Source organism: Rhamphochromis sp. 'chilingali' (assembly GCF_963969265.1).
Source record: "Rhamphochromis sp. 'chilingali' genome assembly, chromosome: 2".
Classification (NCBI taxonomy): Eukaryota; Metazoa; Chordata; class Actinopteri; order Cichliformes; family Cichlidae; genus Rhamphochromis; species Rhamphochromis sp. 'chilingali'.
In genome coordinates, this window is record NC_137930.1 from 38235085 (window position 1) to 38254098 (window position 19014).

Consider the following 19014-nt stretch of genomic DNA (forward strand, 5'->3'; position numbering starts at 1 on the left):
CTCCCTCGGCTTTTATTACCGCTAATCATTTATTTAAGCTCAGTTTTTAAAACCTTAGCATGTAACTACAGCCCAGCCCATGCAGCAGTATATGAATGACTAACCTCGTATTGTGGATGAATAATCTCAGTTGTTCTCCTGGCTGAAGTTTTGTCCTTTTACAGCATCCTGCCATGCGATTACATTTGTTCCTGACCACCGAGAACACTCACGTTAACTTTTATCGAGTGGAAAAAAAGTTAGCTTGTTTATATTATGCTAACATAGCTGTGTCGCTAGCGGTCACGTAGCACATCATTATATACCAGCTAGCCCAACTTCAGTAACCCTACAAACGTCACTGCTGTTTAGTTTTCTGTCTTCATTTATGTTGGAAGTGATAGCAGAGCTGTACGTTTTAATTTGTTTCCAAAACCCCGCAGTCAGGACATGCTATATTTTATTTAGATAGAAGCTAACGAGCTAACTCCCTGCTAACTTCTAACTCCGTTAAATGTCATAAATTCCGTTTTCATGGATGCCTGGATGTTAAACTCAATTGTTACACCTGGTAGAGCAGAACGCTGATCATTTTATTAAAGATGAAAGACTTTAGACAGTTCTTCAACTCTCAGTAATGCCATAGTGATCGTTTGATATGTGGACCTGCAGCGGAGTTTAGACCCAGACACGGCTAGTGACGTCAGACTGAACAACCGGATTAACAGTGGCTGCAAAGTGCTCAGTGCATTATGGGAAGTCTCCATTCCACCCAGAGGTATAACTAAGCAATGATTGACCTGAGGCAGCCATAACCATTAGCTTTGTCAAAATGGAAAGTATGACTTTTCAAAGTAGAGATGTTTTTCTCCTGAACCTACTGAAAAAAACAAAAACAGTTGTGGAAATTTGAGGAAAATTTGTCATTTATGGAAAAGGTTTGTGACCAGTTGATGTCAGCTATGCGACAATTTGTTCTTGGGCAAATGTATCATAGAGTCGGTGCAGTCGCGTTGTGAATGACATTTAATAAGCCAAACAAAAAGAAAAACTAAATGAGTGTACTTGTTTATTACGTTGAACTGGCCCAGTTAGCCCGTCAGGATCTGTGGTTAATAATCTCTTTCTTCCATGATGATAGATGTTCCACTTGTGTTTAATGACTTTTGGGAGGTTAAATCTGTTTCAGCTTGTGGTTGAAGAACATGCCATGACTATAAATCATAAAGGAAACCTTGTGTTACCCAGTTGCTGTCCATGGTGCTGATCGGAAGCTGGAAAGATGCTACAGTTACTTTTGATTACTGTTATACACAGTGTGTGTGTGTGTGTGTGTGTGTGTGTGTGTGTGTGTGTGTGTGTGTGTGTGTTTGCTTGGGTATCTACTAGGGGTGCAACGATATTCGTATCGATATTGAACCGTTCGATACAGTGCTTTCGGTTCGGTACGCATATGTATCGAACAATACAAAATTTTTAATTTATTTTATCAACTTTCCTTCTGACGATGCTGTCTGTGTTGAGCGCTCAGTGAATCTGCGTTCGACTACTCCGCCTAGGCTCGACAGTGCAGCCTAGGCGGAGTAGTCGAACGCAGATTCACTGAGCGCTCAACACAGACAGCATCGTCAGAAGGAAGAGCGCAGGGCAAGCTAGCGAGACAGAAGTTAAGCTCTCCTTGCAACATGTACCTCCCCCACCCTCATTCAGATCTGGCGTTTGGAATTATTTTGGTTTTCATGTGACGTATGACCCTGAAGGTAAGCGAGTCATGGACTAAAGTAAAACAGTATGTTGGATGTGCCATGCAATGCTCAATTACATGGGTGGGAGCTAGTGTGTTAGCGCAGTTAGCTCGTTAAGTGTTGGCCGTCTAGCCCCATGCACGGGGCGATCCGCGGTAGCTCGTTAACGGAGATTTGCCGTGTTGTGGCGTTAAGGTCATTTCAACGAGATTAACCTGAAAGCACTAGTGGGAACACAACGAATATGACTGCACATTCACGCCGACATCATCCTAGTGCAAAGACAAGTGGAAGCAGAAAAAAACAAGCAAGCATGCTACTAACTTTAGCCGAGTCATTTAGACAGCTGTTAGCACATGATTCTCCTTATATGTTTAATATGCTGCTGAGAATATAGCCCAGAAGAAGCGGATAGTATAGCTTTTATTTTGGAAAGAGACATTTCTCTGTAATAAACTCTCTTTTCCAAAGATGAGTGATTCCTCAATCAGATACAGGGCTCGCAATATCGCTAGCCCGACGTCCCGGAGCTAGCGATTTTTTCAGTCGGGCTACCAAAATCTATCTCTTCCCTGCCCGTCGGGCTATTGTAGGAAGGAAAAATATATGTCAATGCTTTTGCATTCTTTCAGAAATGTAGCTGGGTAATTATGTCATTGGCATCGGTGAGCCACTGTCAATATGTGACATATTGAAATCGCGTTTGAATTTGCGCTTGTTTTTTTGCTTTCACTTTGCAATCGCGTGAACTGTGTATAGAGAGCGACAGCACTGATCTGTGAGTGATGATAATTTGTGCACCAATTCCTCTGACATCGTCTTATTAATTGTTAGCTTACAATGCAAACATGACAAGTGAAATCTCCAGCAGCAAGCTTAAACATGTGAGAGGTTGATCGCGCAGAGAATCGCTGAGCTTATGTGAGTGCGGTGTAAAAGCAGCAGGATATATATTTGACTACGATGACCTTCACAGACAGATATATATTTTAGTTCTGCTGAGCCAAATAAGACAGGTCAGGGTGAAGAAGTGACAGCCAAAGAAAAGCTTACCACAAAACGGAGAAGTTATGACAAATCAGACTATAAGGCAAAAAGAAAGTGCAGCTTTATGGTTTCATGGACAAAAGAATTTCTGTGGCTGCAATATGACGAGCTAAATAACCAGGGCTGCACATAAGTGGTCCGCAGGTGCGTATTCGCTGTCAAAATAAAAAACACGCACAAGGGTTAGGGTTAAATTTAAAAACTGTACTTTTGAGTTAAAATATATATTTATAATTTTAATAAATGACAAATTAAAAAGGCATGAACATTTTTTTTGTATTGAAAAAAATATCGAACCGTGACACCAAAGTATCGAACCGAACCGAACCGTGAATTTTGTGTATCGTTGCACCCCTAGTATCTACCCCGGGGCCTGTTACAAAGTTGTTACACCTGTCCTGAACCCACACTGGGAGCTGGTTCTACAGGAGAGGGTCCTAATAGCTGAAGCCGCTGCCTGTTTATCTAGCTTTAGAACTACAAGTAAGCCTGCAGTCTGAGAGTGAACTGCTTTACTGGAATAATATCATCTTGTGAGGTCTTTAAGATGTGGCAGGACTCAACAACTGCGCAGACAGGTTCACAGCCGCTGCGTTGCTTGAATTCTTTGCCAGGAAGCCACAAAAATGAGTTTTGATGACAGACATTGAGAAAAATCAGGTACTGAGCAAAGCCGGGAGGTTTTATTTTCTGTTCTTCTTGGATAACTGTGAAAAATTTCAACCCAGCTCATATTTTTAAGATATTTCAATCCAACATGGTGACTGACTGAGAACACCAGTAAAAAGAATCAGAGGGGACTCTGATTCCCATGAGACCAACATTTTTTTTGGTCAAACATAATGCCTGAGAGAGCAAGAGAGAGGGAGAGAGAGGGAGAGAGCGAGAGAGAGAGAGAGAGAGAGAGAGAGAGAGAGGGAGATTTGATATATGGAATATGGAGAAACCGACAGGTAACATAAAAAGTGAATGAAAGAACAGAGGAAGGTCGGTCCAGATCAGATCCAACCCTCTGGCTAATGTCAAGGCCAGTTACAGTATATCATTCTACAAATACACACACACACACACACACACACACACACACACACACACACACACACACACACACACACAGTGTAGAAGCCTGAGGCTAATGCATTCAACTTCTCTGAATAAAATATTAAGCAAAGCACAGAGGCTCACTAGAGAGACCCAGCTTAAACACAAAGTCACTGGAATCTGACAAACCAATCAGCAAGAGGCTGCATCTTAGGGACCGGCTGCAGACGCAAAGCAGAAGAGGAATTTTAAAAAAGTGTCATTATTACAAGACAAACTTTACTTATTGTGCTGCTAGTGGTTCAGTAGAGGAATGGTACAAAGCTGTTGGCATTTCATAATCTAAGCATGCTTTGTACTGTGAAGGATTCAAAGACCTTTTCATTCTAGTAAATATACATAAGTTGGAATCAATAAGAATTACGGACACTTTAATGCAAAAGAACAGAGCACAAGCGCTTTGGTTAATCATTATATTTTGAAATTTAAACACATGTTCTACACATATAATTCACAGCTTTACATGACAATTGTTACTCTAATCTTCTTTATAAAAACTTTATTAATGGTGTTATTTTTTATAGAAATTTGTTGCAGATTGGCTGCGTGGTCTGCCACAGTTATGGAAATTTGTACCTCTCCAAGAAAGGTGGAAAGAAAATGAATATACTAACTTAACCCCCTAGGACCTGGCGTCCACATATGTGGACATCACATTTTGGGTTATTTAGACCAAAATACTCAATTTTGCTCTACAAGGGCCTGATATGCTGCTACTGTTCTATCAAAATTTTAAACAAATATCCTCATATGTGGCTCTTATTTTTCATAAAAACAAAAATAAGGTAAAAACAAAAAAATCTGGTAATTCTTTCTTTTTACATTCATCGGGCCCCAATATGCTCAAATATCAAAGAGAAATTAAAAATGCATGCCGTGGAAGAGTTCGGGTCTTAGGAGGTTAAAGAATATTTTATTCACCTACATCCACTCAGTTTATTTTAGGTCAGAGTAACAGTCTCTACTTTATTTTGATGTCCTTTTGTGCTAGTTTCTGTCCTTTGCTCTCAGCTTCACCACGTGTGCCCAGGAGAGAAGAGTTTGTTGTATTATTGTAGGGTCTTTACATCACATTAGAAAGCACAGTGAATCAACTGTTGTTATTATTTGGTGTCAATAAAATCTAAATATATTAATAAAATTGAATTGAATCCATCATTCCTTAAGCAAAGAAACAACAACAATCACTGATAATCTATAATCAGATAATTCAGTTCAGTGCACCAAATCAAAACAACAGTCTACAATATAAAGTTCCTTGGGTAAAGACTGTACAGTACTAGAAAGAAACCCAAATAATCAGATGACCTTTTATGAGAAAGCACTTGGAGATGGTAGAAAGGAAAAACTCCCTTTTAACAGAAAGAAACTCCAGCAGAATCATCTAAAGTCAAAAGATAAACAATTTAGACTGAAATCTGAGCATTTTTGAAAACTCAATCAGCCACTAGAGGTTTAGCTGCTGATTCCAGGAAAATTATTCCTGCCAAGAACACTACAATCAGTCCTGGTCCATTATAAGAAATCCTACATTATTAGTCATAACACATGCATTAAGCAGCGGTACTCACTGGACTGTGGCAGCATAGAAGTGTACACCTTGGGGTCGATGGTCCCCATGGGTGGTGGCAGCAGTGGGTTGGTGAAGCTTCTTAGTGGATGGGTGGGCCGCACACAGGCTGTCGGGATGGTCCGACCGCTCCCACCCTGGGCCTCCTCTGCCGCTGCAGTGGCTGCACCCGGGACTGGGCCTATCGAGGGAAGGTGCTCCCCAGGCGGGGCTGAGGAACCGGGGAGGAGAGGAGCAGTCTGTTGTGTTGGAGGCTGTTGCTGGAGAAGAGGATTGGAGGAGGCATCTGTGGACAAAGCTAAGAATGGGGAAGCAGATAAACGGATGTAGCATGTTAAGCAAGAAGGAGGTAAAAAAAAAAAAAGATTCAATGCGAGGTTAAGAAGAGATGAGAAATATTAGCGAGGGGAATTTGAGAGAAAAGACAAAATATCCTATTAGCCATTTTCGAAGAGCAAAAGAACGGTCAGAGAAAAGACAGACTAATCACAACAAGTCTGAGTAACACGGTTATAAATTCTGGAAAGAGATCGTGCTGAATTTTAATTGTGTTCTTTGGCACTACAAGGCAAGTACAATCTAGTAATTGTCCATTATCCTTTAAAAAGCAGACATCCTTACACTCAAGTAGTAATAAATATCACAACGGGCCAGAGGGAACATGTAAATTTGGGCCTTAAACTTGTTGAAATTCCACTACTGTGTTGCAGTTACTGTGTTTGTCTTCTCTCACGAAGTTACAGCTTGTCATTTATCCAGTCGTCTTTAAAATTTAATAAATCTCATCTGTATAATTTAACACTTTATTTAAAATGCCAATCTCCTCCTCTGGCATAGAGAAACCCTGCCAGGTCTTAGTTTTATTCTGTTTCTTGTTGAATGTGAAGCTTCATGCTGGTGCTTCTCTGCTGGATGAATTTCTCCACACTGCGAAACCCTGTTTTATCTTGTCAAAGACACATATGAGAGGAAAAAAGGAGAAGAGCTTCTTGTTAAAGGAAAAGACAATAAAAAAAATCTTCAGCGTGCAGAAACTTGACTCTCATGTGTCGTGAGAGATGAAACTCCTGCTTGTGTAACAACAGCCAGTTTGATCAGAGAGAACATTGGAAAGCTGGTTATTGTATGTAGAGCTGCTGTGCGTTCATTAAGCAGCTGAGACAAGAAGGAGAATGTAGAGGGAGAGCCGAGAGAAGGAACGTGAGCGCAGTTAAAGAGTAAAAATGAGAGGGGGAGGAAAAAAGTGACAAGAGGGGACCGAGACATAAAAATAGAAGACTTTCAAAAAGCTCAGAGAGACGATGAGAAGAAACAATAATTTGTGTTTTTCCAAGAATCTAGTTTTGAAGAAAATACATCTGCATTACCTCCTCTATCAGGAGGAAAGTTGGTAACATTCTCCATAACAATTCACTGCAAAAAATAAAATGGATTTTTAAAATAGTGACTCGCAGGTCTACATGAATACACTTGAATACTGAAAACACCAAATGCCTTTAAAGGAAAAACGAATAGCAAGAAACACAATATTCATTTCATTTGGCTAACTCACAGGAATGTAAATGTTATATTAAAAGATGGTTATTTGAGAAACTTCACATTTAGACAATTAGACTGTAGGGAAAATGCTACATATGGCAGTGTTAGTGTAACTGTACGGTGCAGGGACTCAGGCAAAACTGATAACCTGGTTTAAATAACAGAAAATAAACTGCAGTCTCTGTGGTTATATGTTCCGGTAATAAATGGAGACCAGAGCAAGGACACTAAAATAAGAAATGAATGATGGCACTAAAATGTTCTTTACACCCAGGTATCATAACTTCTTTAAAGTAAGAATCTGCTTAACCTTGTATGACATGAGGAAATCTTTAAAAGAACCAAAGTTTATGTGTCAGTACGGCGCAATACAGGGTAACCATATTTGCCAGGAAGAGCAGACACTTACATTTACTCGCTGCACCTTCAAAGGCCTTGAAAAGATTATGAGTCTGATGTTATCAAATCTTTCAAAGAACTGAGGCATAAAGTCTGAGGCATACATTTTTAATATCCACCACTGAGAACTCTCGTAAGAGGACATCAACATGACTCCCTTACTAAATCCCTCAAAAACACGTGCTGAAATAATGATGGGAAAAAACAAAATAAAAAAACAAAAGCAAGTGGTTCATTTTGTTTTTCCTCACTACTCTTTAATTACTAACATCTGTCCTGTCTCCTTTTCCTCACCTCTAACCAGTGACAGATGGTCTCGAACATCATTAGTGATTGTCCTAACCTTAATCAGAACCCTGTACTATTAGAATATGTCATTTTAAAAATATGCTCCATATACATGTTGTCAATGACGAAAAAATACAATCAGTTAATCTGATAAATTAAAATAACTATTGTTTTTTTCCCAAAAAAGTGCTTCTACTTGGGTTAGAGTTATGGACATGAATTAGGGTTAGCACCGAGTGAACACACAATGTAAGCCTGGACTAAAAAGAGAAAATAGTTACATTTTAACACATGACCAAAATACTGTCATGTGACATGAGATGGTATGGTAATATGAACATGGTGGGACTATTTCAGCCACACCACGCAGCTTCTGTCATCATGTCCAAGGCTGCATGCATGAAAGGATGTACATAAATTTCCTCCTACAATATTCCAAAAAACTTTGAGACAATGTCATCTACTTGAAAAAGAGGAGAGCTATAAAGTACATAAACATTAAGTTGTTCAGAGCAGAAAGCAGATGAATTGGATCATTTGGATTCAAAGAGCATGCTGGTGTAACCATCGAGATTCGGGAGGATTCAGTGTTTTACCATGCTAATGAATTGACTTAAATTTATCTAAGAAGTTCTACAGGGATCAATGTCTTAGTTTAATTAGCCACATAGCAGCAGAGTCTAAAGCTCCCAGATTGGGTATTGCTACTGTCTATGTTATTTGGGGAACATAGTTGACTCGTTCTGGCCCTAATCTTCTATCTTTTCCTTTATAATCAGCAGAGTCCATTGTTGAATCTCATTGCGTGTACGTCTCTATCGTTTTTCCTTCATTAGCAGCTTTCTCATTATATTTGCCTTTCTCTATCATTAGCTGCCCCACCCGCCTCCACTCTTGTGTGCTTTGCCAGCAGCGATCAACCTTCGTGTTGTGTCAGGCCGTCCACTGACTCTGCCTCTCTGCTGTTGTTATATCACTGATACGAGCCAACCAGGAATTAGCCAATTATTGAATTACTGAATTACTGCTCCCCACCATGCCGTTTACCATTTAGCCCTGCAGCAAACCGAGACTTGAATACAACAGTGAGATAAAGGAAATGAACAGTGGGCAAACAGTTGGAAAAGTTACATGTTTACTTCTATCTATGACAGTTCTACATGCATAACAACAATATTAGCATATACAGATGTAGCAAGTTAATGTGCTTAGTTTTTCTCTCATATTAGTTTGAGAAATCATTAGGCCCCGCCCCCTCACTGCTGCCATTCAAATTTTTACTATTTGATCACCGTTACTTTGGCAAAATATTTATTTTTAAATAAGTATGGCTCTTTGATTTTAATATAACAGATGTCTGTCATACATTCAAACATCTGCAGGTTAGCAAAAAAATTTAATAATAATAATAATAACATTTAATGTTTCATGTTTAGTTGACAAGTTCATACCATGAATATATTGTATGTCACTGAACTAAAATGTGCACGAACATCATCACATATACAGCAATTATGAACGTCTATATGTTTTTTTCAGAAAGATTCCTAACAAATCCAATATATGTTACGTTCATTTCATCATCCTCTTGTAAGTGCGAGATCATGTTGTTGCTTTGGTTCTCCCATGTGTCACATTCAATGTACAACAAAGCAGTTTACCTACAATGTCACTGCAACTGTCACTCCCATAAGAACAACAGTAATATTTGTAATATTTTATTTCTAAAATTTGCTTTGTGTCACTGATTAGCTTATACGTTTTACATGTCTTAACTAGCAAGATGATCTTTTAGTAATGCAAAAGCCCCTTAGAATGAGGACATCCTCTACATTTGTAAATGTAGACCTGTAATGTCATGACTGCTGGACACCCGAAAGAAGAAATTTGTAATTTGACGGTAAAATAAAATGAACTAGTATTGGTAACCAACAACGTGTTTCTTGGCCTCAGTGTTCAGTTATAAATATACATAGGAAGAAATCTCCTTTGCTGACTGCGCAAACTACAGCAGTTTATGTTGTTGGCACAACATAACATAAAGGTTAATCTAAACATATCACATGGAAATAAGAAAGTGTAGAAAGCAGACATCAGAGTTTTCTTTCACACCTTTTGTTGCCTCCTGGCCACAGAGCTACCTGTTGTCTGAGCAGTGGCAATTTTTTCAGGCTTATTTTTGCTGCAGCACGATTAGAAGTATAGTAATGGCATCAAAGTACCTGGTGTGTATCCTCTGTCCACAGTCAGGCTGGGGAAAGGCATTGGTCTCAGGCTAAACTTGTTGTGAGTGAAGCCACACGAGGGAGAAGGCAGAATCCCAGGATACTGCGAGGAGTCCAGGGTTGGCACCGGGATGGCACTGACCACCGCTGAAACAGAAAGAGCAACAGGGTGAGTGTTCCAGTGACCCACACTGAAACAGAGACAGTAAACCTGCAGACCACACAGAGATTGCGATTTCACGTTCCACCGATGCCAGTGCCTTTTTTATAAAGCTTATGAAGAACTGATCAGGACCAAAACTCAACGGATTCTTCCTTTGATCGTGCTGCATCTCTCCACCGTCATGAAATCTGGCTCAGCGGTGTTTGTGTAATCTTGCCGGCAAACACGCAGAAGCCGAACAAGCAAACACACAGCACTGATCACATAACTCAACCAGCGAGAGATGAGGCAGCGATACATGAGTCAGAGTGGGAAAACAAACTGTGAGCACCACTGAAACAGATGTATAAAGAAGCAGGCTGATAGCAGTGACAGAGCAGACACGCACAGGAGTCAGCAAACCAGCGACAGAGCCAAACGAGTCAGGGCCACCAATATTAGTCATTGCACAGAAAGTTTTTATGTTTATTTCAGTTTCGTTTTTCAATTTCAGATGTGTGTTTGCTCATTTTAGCTCATGCCTAGTTTGACCATTAATGTTTTCTTAATCTTAATTCTAATACGAGGATATTTGTCAGCGGAAAGAAAGCGTATTTAAAAAATATTGTTTTACTCACAATCATGTGGAAACCTTGGTCTCATTAAAAATGCAGAAACGCCTTCTCATATTTGTTAGGTTTACACATTTTAAAAAGTCAAACTTTAGAGATTTTCTAAAAGTTTTATTTCAATTTTAGTCAGTTTTGCGAGTGGACTTAAAAAAATATTTTTGTTCTTTTTGTCAATGAAATTTTTTTTCACACAAAGTTTTGGTGTATGATACGTAGAGCTGCCACCCAGGCAAAAGAAAAATACAAGTGTATCACGTTATAACGTGAAAGGTTTATTGTTCTAACAAGATACGTTTCCTGTTTGTACAATATAATATTTATATTGTACGAATGTGATAATTATGTATATTGTAATAACGTGATATTATGTTGTTCAAACGTGAAAAGTATATTGTACAAACATGATAGTATATTGTACAAACAGGAAAAGTATCTTGTTAGAACAATAAACCTTTCACGTTATAACGTGATACACTTGTATTTTTCTTTTGCCTGGGTGGCAGCTCTACGCTCCCGTAGTATGATGAAGTTTTAAATGAAAAGTTTTAACTCTTTTACCCTTGTGGTTGCTTATTTGTGTGAGAAAAAACAGAATGTGAGAGTAAAGCTGAGTAGACTGTGACAATACTGACTGAGAAGTTGTTTTAGGATTTGTCCAATTGGATACATGGCACCAATTTATCCTTACTTTAGGGTTATCCTGCTGTATATGTTATAGTGCTGGATAGTTTCAAATGATCTCATTTATCTGTTTCATGGTATCAAGTAGACATTCAGTGAAAGTTATCTTATGTGCAGTCATGTGAGAAAGTCAGTTTACTCTATGCATTCCTGTGAAAAAGGAGGAGTTTGAGTACCAGCCCAATGCTAATCAAGTGCTAATCACTCACGTAATCAGCAAACGTAAGCATCTGTATAAAAGGATAAGTTTTTGTCTTTCCATCTTTTCCAGCAAATTCACCCAGAGGTCAGAACTTCCAAGCCTCAGAGAAACTCCAAACAAAACCCAAAATCTACATTTGGGATTCATCAAGAATCAGTTAGCAGGTTAAATAAAGTTAATGGCAAACTGAAGAAGACTGAACAAGTATGGCATCATTGGAAGGGTTATCAGGAGAAATGTGTGGCCACAATGAACTACACCTCATACCAACCGTCAAGCACAGTGGTGTAGGGGTGATGATTGGAGCTTGTTCTTGAAGCCACAGGACTCAACCATGAACTCCTCTCTATACCAAAGTATTCACATGTGAGGCAGTGCATCTCACAGTTAAAGCTTAGCACAGTAGGATCACTCAACATGACAATGATCCCAAGTACAGCACAAACTCTTCAACATAATAGCTGGAAAAAAAGACTCAAATTGCAATATTCTAGTAAAAGCTGAGACTTTAAATTCTGTGATGGGACATTATGAGAATGGCAGAATGTCAAAGAAGCAACGCATAAAGATGAGTGGGCAAAGAGTCCCCCAGAGCAATCAGAGACACTTACAAAGGTCATTTTCTAAGCTAATGAAGCAAAGGGTACTGGAGAGAAACCTGAGACAACTTTTGACATGACTGTAAAGCTGCACAGCACGATTCACATGTTAGAAGACATTACATTTCAGATTCTGAGTATCACAAAAAAGAAACAGCAGCAGAATTCTAATATCATTCTAAACACTGTTATTATTATTATTATTATTATTGCTGCTATTAACATAAATTTTCTTTTTTCTGTATGAAAACCTGCATTTCAAACTCCACTAACTATCCTGAATCATCCAGGTGTAGTATTTGTAAATCATGACAGCAAAGATAGTTTTTCACCATGTACAGACTGTTCTTTTTCGCAGCTATTCATTAGTTAGGAGACCTGGAAGTTCACTGCACTGAAGAACAGCAACCAGTGAAGCACCTGCATGTACATATCCATGGTAACCAAAGAGCTATGCCAGCGGACAGAAAGGGAGAAGCGTAAGAAGTACGATCTGTGGTGGAAGAAGTTTTTTATAATGTCACAGTGTTAATGATGTTATCAGCAGCCCTGTAACAGTCCCACCGACTGTAAAGCAGACAGTCAGTCGGAGCCAATAGAGTTCATATTGTGACCTTGAGAGGAAACTGCAGGGACTCAAACTCACTGAGACTGATTACACTGCCTCAGGTCCACACACACACACACACACACACACACACACTGCTTCTCCAAGCTGTTTAAAAGATAAGAGGCACCCATCAGTGTTTGTTTGTTTTTGTGTGTGTGTGTGTGTGTGTGTGTGTGTGTGTGTGTGTGTGTGTGTGTGTGTGTGTGTGTGTGCACATATTTCTCTCTTTGTCTCTCTCCAGCTGTGTCTTCTTTACGCACCTCCATTCAGGCTGGAGGTGAATTCAGCATTGTGTTTCTGAATATAAATGAATATTTAATAAGGAAAAAAAAGTGTTCAAAAGAAAACATTTGCAACAGCCCATTTCTGTTTTCTACAAAGATATTTTCAATGTAATACTGAATTAAAGGCTCACCAGCCTGCTGTAAGGAAATCACTCCAAAAAAAGAAAAAAGAAACACGACCCAAGGTTTAACATTTTGTTGTAAACTGTTTTCTCCGTTTTTGTTTTCATCTATGTTTCTCAAAAGTGGATAGATAAAAGATCTGGGGAATAACAATGCTTATAAAGATATTTTTCTTACTAGTCATTATAATAATTGTGAAGATTATTAAATTGATATTTTCAACACTTTGTGAAATATACTTATTCGACTTGAATGAGAATAAATTGTGTAAACTGGCATGGAGCTTTTCAGATGGTAGCATGACAAATGAGCAGTGTAACTGTATAGCTGGCGGACTTGCTGAGTTTCAGTCAGTGTAAAAAAAACCACGGATGGTAAATTACACAGATTCATAAAATATTGAATCAAATGTACTTTTTTCATTACTTTTAATACAGAGTTCTCTTTACCCTCTCAAAGTTATTGGGCGGTGTGCAGGACTTTGCCCAACCAATCTCCGTGTGATTTGTGTTCAACAAGTCCCTGAGGGGGTGTTCTGTGTGGAGCGTTCGGCTCATTGCTACAGACTACTCAGTCCTTGTGCAACCAAAAGGAGAGCTTGGTATACACTAGGGGCAGACTAGTTCCCAGACAGAGCTGGACATCATCCCTTCACCATGTGTTAAAGATTTTCTGTGTGGAGCTTTCTGATCTGGTGACCTCAGGTGACCTGGCCCTGTTGGCTTTATCAAGTTGTACACTTCCTGCAGGCCAAAATGCCCACTCATGGTTGGGAATGAAGTGCTTCCCAAGTCTTGCTGGTCTTTTTTTTTTTTTTTTACAAATAATGGGGAAGTGTATGGGTACCAGTCTATTGTTGTAAGGATAAGAGAGAATACAAGCAGCAGAGATGAGCTTCCTCTGAAGAGGTCCTGAGCGCAGCCTTAAAAGAAGAAGCTTCTGTGGAAGAGTTATACAGTCTTATTGCCACCGGCACAAAGGATTTACTGTGGCGGTCAGTTCTGCATTTCGGGGCAATGAGTTTTTTGCTGCTTTGGTGTATGCAGACAACTTCTTTATGAACATTCAGATACAGTTTTCACCGCTGTCAACAACGAGTATCTGGTGTAGTTACACAAAACACAAATCTTATATCAGTGTCGTAAGATTAAGGCAAGAGAGGACTTTTTATCAGGATTAGGTAAACGTAGTGATCTTGGTTAAAATATCATATGGTTGTATATGACACGAGTTGGTATGTCTTTTATCTCGTGTCATTGGAACCTCAATTTGCTGAACATTTTGTTGAACAGAAGTCAGCGGGCCCCAGTTGGGCAAAGACTCGAAAAAAGATGATGAAGAAAGATTTATTGCAACTTAGATCTTGAAGGAGGTTGTAAGCCATCAAGGGAATGACTGCCTGGACTGAGAAGTCCTGAAGGCATGAGTAGAAGGATTGCTCCAAAAAATTTGCCAGCACGGGCAGGGAGGGGATTAGAGAGGAGGAAAAGGAGGGATGGTGGAGTTCCAACAGATCTAGGGCTTGCTGTCTGTGAGGCATGTTGGATATCTCAGGAAGCGCAAGGACCAAACTCTTGTGCTAGAAATTTGATTTAAATTAAAAGAATTTAAAAATGTCTTATTATGACTGCAGACAGGCTGCAGTAAACAAAGGAACCGTGTTAGCATTCAACCAAACTACAACCATGACTGAAAACTTTAGCAGGAAAGAAATAAATACAGAATAAAATCAGTGTCAGTGAACATCCAACTGACACGTTCATTATGAAGATAGCTGCAAACTGACAAATGCATTAGGGACATTTGCACATTAAATTAACAAAAAAGGCAATTTGACTGAAATTGTAAATAGCTTTTCAACACACTTTCGGTGTTTGTAATGTCATGCATGACAGTAGTGACTGCACTAGTAGACTTTTTATTTGCTTTGATTGCTTTTTATTTAATGGGGGAAATATTGAGAACATTTAAGTAAATTGTTTGTAATTGATTTGGTGGAACGTGCGTTATTCTTAAACCCCTGCAGGGTCCACACTGTTTCTCTCTTTGTTTATGTCTCTTGCATTTTGCTTAAGCTAAAGGAGCTCCAGGCTTCTTCGATATTTTTCTGTTTCATTTTTTTAAAACCCGGCTGTAACATCTCTGCTCTGCAGACGTCAGATGATCTCTACCTCTACCTGCTGTTTCTGTGTCTTTGTGTCTCCGGTCTGGCTTTCTTCTCTCACTCTCACAGTTTTCTATCAGTTTTATTTGGGTTTCATCTCAGTGTGCTTGTGTCATTGTTGATCAAACTTTTTATCCATTCTTGTCTCTGTTTTTGCTCAATATTTTTCTTTCTGTATGGTTTCTTTATCACTCCTTCTTTTTTATTTCTATTTAATGCCTTTGTGACTTTTACTTTGTTAATTTTACGTGACTTCATGTAACAGCATTTTTTTTATATCCTCTTATGCAAAATTCAGCATTTTGTGATCTCTATCTGTATTTCTGTCTCCTCTTATCTCTGGCCTCCTTCTCACCCTCTTACAAAACCTCCATAAACCTGTAGCTCCCCACCTCACTGCACCAAGCTCATCAATATTCTCCGCCAATAAGTGTATTGACCAGACTTGCTCATCTCTGGTCGTCCTGCTGCTGTAATGAAACCCTGACTCTGTTTAAATGAGCACACACACACACACACCTCCTAAAGCTGCTGATCACAGCCCTGCCATTATCAATACTGTCTGATCGATGCTGGTATTGATGATGGTTTAGTGTAATAACCTCTGGGTTTCAAAGAGGAAGAAGCAGCTGGAGAAGAAAACTGGCCATCTGTCTCTTTTGACAGTTAGAATTCAATTTAAAAACCTTTATTGACATGTGTGTTTTTGTGCAGGATTTTCCATCCATCCATCCATTTTCTAGCCCTGATTCAGTATTCAGGTCTGGGTTCCTTGGGGAACAGTCTAAGCAGAGCTCCCTTTTCTCACCCACCTCCTCCAGTTCCTATCTGCTGCACAACAAAGCCTTTCCAAGTCAGTCAGGAGACACGATCTGTTCAGCGTATCCTGGGTCTGCCCCGGGGTTTCCGACTGGTAAAACTGATACAAAACACCTGGGGTGCGTCCAGGAAGCATCCTGGGTCAGATGCCTGAACCACCTCAACTGTCTCGCTTTGATGTGGAGGAGCAGTAGTTATACTCTAAGCTCCACCTGAAAGTCTCAGCTCCTCAACTTAAGCCCTATTGGAAGTGTCCCCAAGAGCATCATGGACACAGTAAAAACAATTGTGACCACACCTTTTTTCACACTTTGGCTCGTGTGATTAGGTAGAGGATCAATAGGGGTCCATGATCCTCTTGGGAACATTCGCATATGGCTTAAAATCTGGGACTCTCCACCAGAATTCCTTTATAATTACACAGGAAAATGAGAAATAGATACAGTGATTTATTAAAATGTGTAAATATGTAAACACTGGTTCATGCTTTGAAACAGATGCATTTTTATGCTTGAATGATTGATATATCAAAGTGGTTCAAACGAAAAACACCGAGTGGACTGAACATCAGTGAAAAAGCAGCCGATACGCAAAGAAAATCTTCTGAAAGAAAATCATATCTCAAGACCACTTTCAAAAAAATCACAAGAAAGCCTGGTTCCTTGGAAGCAAAATATAAAGAAATGAAGGGTGGCTCAAGAGTTTTGCACAACACTGGAGATTTATTTTTAACTATATGCACTCAAATTTGAAGATAAAGAACTGTTAGTGTGATTTTTGATATACTTTAGGTGTTTAGTGAATTAAATCCAACAAAAATATGCTGCCTATTTAAACAGATTACTAATTGTATTATAAACTATGACTGGAACGTCCACTTTCTAGTGTTTTTCAGTTCAGTATTGTCTTTAACTTCCCTCTCCAAAAACAAAAAATACCTTAAAGCTTTTCTATTTTTACAGAAAGAGAAACGGTATTTCTAAAAGATGCAGTGCCACAGCTTAGAACAGAGAAGTCTTTGACAGAACTTCCAAAAAACAATAAAATAAAAGGAAAATCTATGAAATGTGAAACATGACAGCAAATAAAAAAGATAGGAAGAGGGAAAAAATAGAATAGGAAACAGGTCTGAGTGTTGGCAGAGGAAGCCAGAGGGTTTTCCTGCTTTATGGTGACCCACATATCACAAACACCCACATTTATGTAAACTCACAGTCCTTGTCACATGCTAACAAGAATTATCACTTGGCCGCTGACTCACTCTCTCCAGAAATAACCACACAGCATTATAACCTGGATGCTACGCTTCACCTCAGTGACTCCAGTTTGTTACAACTGGGTTAAACAACAGCAGCAACTGCACATCAGAAGAAGAAGAAATAAAAGAGAGAAAAGAGGACACAAATCCTTCAAGACATGCAGCCAGACTGAGAGCAGGGTAATTACAATGTGAAACATTCTGCTCACTGATGTGACTAAAAACATATTCACTCCACAGAGAGAGAACACCGTAATTAGACAACCTGCTTCTGTGCACAAAACTGGTTCATAGACACAATTTGGTATCACAGAGATTCTGCAGATGTTCTGCATCAACCTCATGGTGAAAGGAAACAGTTTTATACAAACAGCTGTTTAAAATCAAGTGCCTACACTATGAACTCCACCCACAGTGCGATGGGTGCTGGGACAGGAGGAGGTGTCACTGCGATTCTGGAAGTGGGACAGAGTTGGTGCGAGGATGAGCCGACGAGGGTGATGCACATCAAACAGAATTTGACATAGTCTTAGACGGCTTTAGAGACTTCACAAGTGCTACAGTTAAAAGGTGTCTTGTGGAAATGACAGGAGACTGGTGTAATTAAGGACTGCAAGAGCTTCAAAAGGGGTATGATAAAAATGAAGGAACATGACATGTCTGAAGAAATACTGGAGGAGATGACTTGGACTGACCCTTTAAACCAGAGTTAACATTCTTCTAATGGCGTTAAATGGTTTAAGTAAAGGATTTTAATCCTGACCGTCAGTTTGTACTTTCCTAAATCATGTAACAAGAGGTAATCATTTGGGTGGGTTTTTTTAGTGGCAAGACCGGGGCATTACAGTGACTTTATGTTTCTATTAAGATCTCAGCCTTGGCTAAGCCATCAGCTGTGTGCTGTTTGAAGGGATGGTGTTTGACATAGGTCTGTTTCATGTTTGTGAGTGCTGGTTGTGTTGGCTTACTGTAACCTACATTTTGGGTTATGACCATAACTTTTGTGTTTTAGGGAACTGCTGACACAGTCAGTCAGTCAGTGATAGCTGACAGACATTTCTAGGCATCAATGAAAGTCACTGATTTTGTTTGGGATGTTGGTCCCTCACTGTTGGGCTAGAGCCTATTCTAGCTTTCATAGAGCAGGAGCTGGGGTACAGTCTGGACAGGCTGCCAATGTATCGCAGACCCTCTCCAAATACTCAAATATTAGATAATATTATAATATTAAAAAAGATGGTAATATCAATAATGTGAAACTGCTGATGTCACGGTGGCCATGCTCCTTTTATCCACAGTCTTCTCTGAGAGGAACAGGGCCTTATGCTATGAACTGAAAAGCTTCTACAAGGTGCTACCAACTTATTGTTTTTTTCCATGAGAATTATGATGAGTTAGAGTACTTAAGTCAAAGAATCATTTCTAAAACTGCAAATCTGCCAAATTACACAGCAGTGATCACTAGAGACCTCTTTGCAGAATGTGCCTTTAAATGAAGTATTTTAATATCGAAAACAGCCAGTTCTGATACAGGGAATAACACCCTAAAGAGGTATAGCCAAATTATCTTTGAGATACGATGATATCTGGAGAAAAACAGTAGTGAA

The 19014-nt window shown here is 39.3% G+C and overlaps 1 protein-coding gene across 3 annotated transcripts in view; it reads right to left on the minus strand.

Moving 5' to 3' along the window:
- The window catches only part of dcc (DCC netrin 1 receptor), a 381171-nt gene that overhangs the window by 37236 nt on the left and 324921 nt on the right, over positions 1 to 19014 (minus strand). For all 3 annotated transcript variants that reach the window (XM_080907576.1, XM_080907574.1, XM_080907575.1), the window contains exons 26-27: positions 9891 to 10040; positions 5444 to 5740 (exon numbers count right to left, since the gene is read on the minus strand). In XM_080907576.1, the coding sequence (XP_080763702.1) occupies positions 5444 to 5740; positions 9891 to 10040 (447 nt within the window). The remainder of the gene's footprint in view (positions 1 to 5443; positions 5741 to 9890; positions 10041 to 19014) is intronic.